Raw genomic sequence first — 3,557 nt, 5'->3', positions numbered from 1 at the left:
AATTATAAAAATCATAGTATCATACCTTCGATTCCCAATTTCCGGTGGCCTAATCTCCAGTCGCAGTTGATGATAGAATTTTATTGATAAGTCGTTCACGTAGTTTTCATGGCGGTTTTTATTAGGCTCTGCGTATCAAATATGGTATGATAAAATTTAAAACATTTGGTCCCTTTGAAAATTTGGGCCTCGTGCCACTGCACGGGCTACACGGCCCTAAAGCGAGTGGCCCCACTCACTAAACGTAAATTCATCGTACGTAAGTTAGCCCCATTTTCAAGAGACTATTCATGTAACAATCCAAAGCTCGAAAATAGACCACGCTGGGGGCGGCATCCGTTCACTCACGTCACGTGACATCGTGTTTCTTCATTTCAGAAACACCACAAATAATTCCGATCACCGGAAACTCTTTCTGGTGATCGGACATGAATTCACCGGAGCGAATAAACCAGACTAATAATAATGATAATAAAAAAGCTTCCCTCCTTTACTTATTACTCCGATGCGGTTTTGCTCTTCTAATCCCTTTCATTTTCTTCTTCTTAATTGTGTTTACCGTTGTGGTTTTGGCGTTGATAATTAGCAATATCTCCATCTCCTATCCGATTTCTGTCCCCTGCCACTGCAAAATTGTCTCCAGCAGTAAGTTGTTTTGTATTATTATTATTTCAGTTTTGCAGGTTTTGGTTTTAAATCTTTAGGTTTTAATGTGGCTATGAGTTGAATTTGTGTGATTTGAATATAGTGCAATTAGTTGATTACGTTACCTGATTTCAGTTACTGTTTTCTAGGGTTTATTGTGCTTATGAGTGAATTTGTGTGATTTGAAGGTGTATGTTAGTGCAATTAGTTGATTAGGTTACTTGATTTCGGTTACTGTTTTCTAGGGTTTAATGTTGTTATGAGTTGAATATGTGTGATTTGAATTTTGATGGAGATGTATGATAGTGCAATTAGTTGATTAGATTAGCTAATTTATATTACAGTTTTTTAGGTTTTAATGTGCTTATGAGTTGAATTTATGTAGTATGAATATAGATGAAGATATATGATAGTGCAGTTATTGATTAGATTAGATGACCTAATTTTCTTATTACAGTTTTCTAGGTTTTAATGTGCTTTTGAGTTGAATTTGTGTAATTTGAATAAAGATGAAGGTATACGATAGTGCAGTTAGGTACAGTTTTCTAGGTTTTAATGTGCTTACGAGTTGAATTTGTGTAATTTGAATATAGATGAAGGTATATGACAGTGTACTTAGTCGATTAGATGGCCTAATTTAAGTTCTCTAGGTTTTGTGTAATTTAGTGAATTTGTTGCAGATGTAGATCTTAGGTCAGCAAAAGTGTGTGAACTTGGACTGCTTAATTATAAAGTGAAGCATGTATTTTATCCATCTGAGAAGAAGAAGTTTAGATGCCGCCATGATTATTATTGGGCTTCTGTGTTTGAGGTATATATACTTCAATCTCTAATTAAGAACAATGAAGTTAACATTCTGTTAACTTGCAGTTTAGGTATTAGCAATTGTTTTACTCATATCATTATCTTGCTCAGGTAGAATATACAGACCACTCGGGTCATCTTCATACTGCATTTGCAGAAGCTCCAAATGAGGCACTCTCATTTGATTGCAGGCCCACTTTCAATGCTGCATGGATGGCAAAAGATAGATTCAAGGTAATTCGTGTGACATAGTTTGGTTATCAAATAAACGAATAAACATGACACAACTTTTTATTCATTTAGTTAAACGAACATAAACAAACACAAATAAGTTCATTTTTTTATTGACAAAACTTATTTTTCGCTTTGTGTTGGATCGTTTGTTTGGTTAAAGTTAAACGAACTAATATGAACGTGTTCCCTTTGTGTTCATTCAGTTTGTTTAGCAAGCCTATTAAATGATTTGCAATTTTGAAACTCTAAGTTAAATTGATAAATATCACTCATTACTCACTTTTCTGCTTTCTTGTTAGGTGAATGAAACTTATGATTGCTGGTATACACTCGGCATTTCAAAACTAAACTTATATTATGATGAGTTCTTTAATTGCCAAGCCGACCACCCATCAATGACTGAGATGCTTAAGCGCTATTTTATCTTGTGAGTTAAATCGATTATTTAAATTCTCTTATAATACACTTACTTTTATTTGATAGTGGGTATAGTCTGTGAAGTTCTGACACCAGATGAACCTAACTAGAAATCAAGGGTTTGGATTTGGGTTTGGGTTTGGTATAAACGGGTTCGGGTTGAAATTGCAAACACATTTAGCTAAACTGGCCATGCTCAAGTCAATTGTGGTGGGTTCACGGGTTGGCCCGCTTAATTCATTTATTTTAAACTTTTTTTTTAAATGCGATGTGTAATAAATTAAGTTGGCTGGGTATCTTATGCCAAAATTTAAAACTAAAAAGGAAATAGGCATAAGATCTTATAATTAAAATGTAATTGATTTATAGTATTATATAAATATGTAATTTTTGTTATAAAAATGTAAATTTGAAGTATTAGTATGTGAAAATAGTTAAGTTTTAAAAGAACTTCTGGTTCAAACGGGTCGTGTTCCGGTCAATCCACGAATATCATGTCGTGTTCGGGTCACATGCTTGACACGATTTTTGGGTTTGTGTCGAGTTGGACCCGCCAATCCATTAACGCGAGTACACTACCTGTTTAGAGGTATTCATTTAGACACCGGTCAAAACAGGTGAGTCAGGTCGGGCTGATTCGCCAACACTTTTTTTTGTTAATTTGATATTTCAATAAGTAATTCATGTGTTAAATTTAAATATGATTTGAGTACAAACAAGCACAATTTTGTTAGTTCTTCTTCCAATTCTTTTGTAGGTCCGGGGAGATGTTAACGTCTTGGTTTTCTCAAACGGGGCGAGGCCCAAACGTCATGAGTTGGGGAGCGATAGCTGGAGCTGTTACGGGTTTTTTAACCTCTTTGATTGCGGTTGCGTTGGGTAGAATGTTGTATCTACTCAAATCTCACATTGCGAGTATGGGTCGGGTAAGGGATGCGTATTTGATATGTGTGAAACGGGTCTGTTTTCTTGTAGCATATTTTTCTTTTGTGAGTTGGTTAGCGGTTCAGTATTGGGGCAAGCTTGGCCTGTTGGACATATTTGGTGCTCATACATAGATGGTATATATATGGAGCACCTGTTTTGTGTGTTTATTTGTTTAAATTCTAGTTTAAAAGAAATGTAAAATAAGACTATAGAGTACAACGCGGCGCTACATGTGTAGCAAAATAAAAAAATTTAATGGCTTGCAATTGGATATGTTATGCATACAGGATTACTAGAAAGTTGGTGTTTTCTATACTAAACCAAAACCTTCACATGGGTGGATCTAGCCTAGACCTGCTTATTGTGATTATGTTTTTGTAATAGGAGTATCAAGTAAAATAAGATTATATATGGTCGGGGTCTAAGTGAGTGTGGTTTTTTTATCTTCTAGGACAGAGGAGATGCTAGTTCATGTAGTGCCAATGATGTCAGCGAAAACCAATGAAACCATGACCTGATTTGCTTATGTA

General features: G+C 35.1%; 1 protein-coding gene across 1 annotated transcript; it reads left to right on the top strand.

The window, feature by feature from the left end:
- Positions 1-365: 365 nt before the first annotated feature.
- On the top strand, positions 366-3,278 carry LOC143530247 (uncharacterized). The gene is made up of 5 exons (XM_077025837.1): positions 366-645; positions 1,326-1,456; positions 1,561-1,683; positions 1,983-2,110; positions 2,858-3,278. Exons 1-5 carry the CDS (start codon positions 429-431, stop codon positions 3,156-3,158), a joined length of 900 nt encoding a protein of 299 aa, XP_076881952.1. The 5' UTR covers positions 366-428; the 3' UTR covers positions 3,159-3,278.
- The last annotated feature ends 279 nt before the right edge of the window (positions 3,279-3,557 follow it).

This window comes from Bidens hawaiensis, unplaced genomic scaffold (genome assembly GCF_021521415.1).
Source record: "Bidens hawaiensis isolate Kalapana, Puna unplaced genomic scaffold, B.hawaiensis_p1.1 tig00008877_1, whole genome shotgun sequence".
NCBI classification, from domain to species: Eukaryota; Viridiplantae; Streptophyta; class Magnoliopsida; order Asterales; family Asteraceae; genus Bidens; species Bidens hawaiensis.
Note: the sequence above shows the minus strand (reverse complement) of the source record. Positions and strands in the feature narration are given on the sequence as shown.

What these genes read in the sequence shown, in the direction of transcription:
- LOC143530247 (XM_077025837.1), top strand. Translation starts at nt 429, where the DNA reads ATGAATTCACCGGAGCGAATAAACCAGACTAATAATAATGATAATAAA. An exon ending in CTGCAAAATTGTCTCCAGCA is followed by an intron (nt 646 to 1,325) that starts GTAAGTTGTTTT and finishes AATTTGTTGCAG; the next exon opens with ATGTAGATCTTAGGTCAGCA. An exon ending in ATTGGGCTTCTGTGTTTGAG is followed by an intron (nt 1,457 to 1,560) that starts GTATATATACTT and finishes TATCTTGCTCAG; the next exon opens with GTAGAATATACAGACCACTC.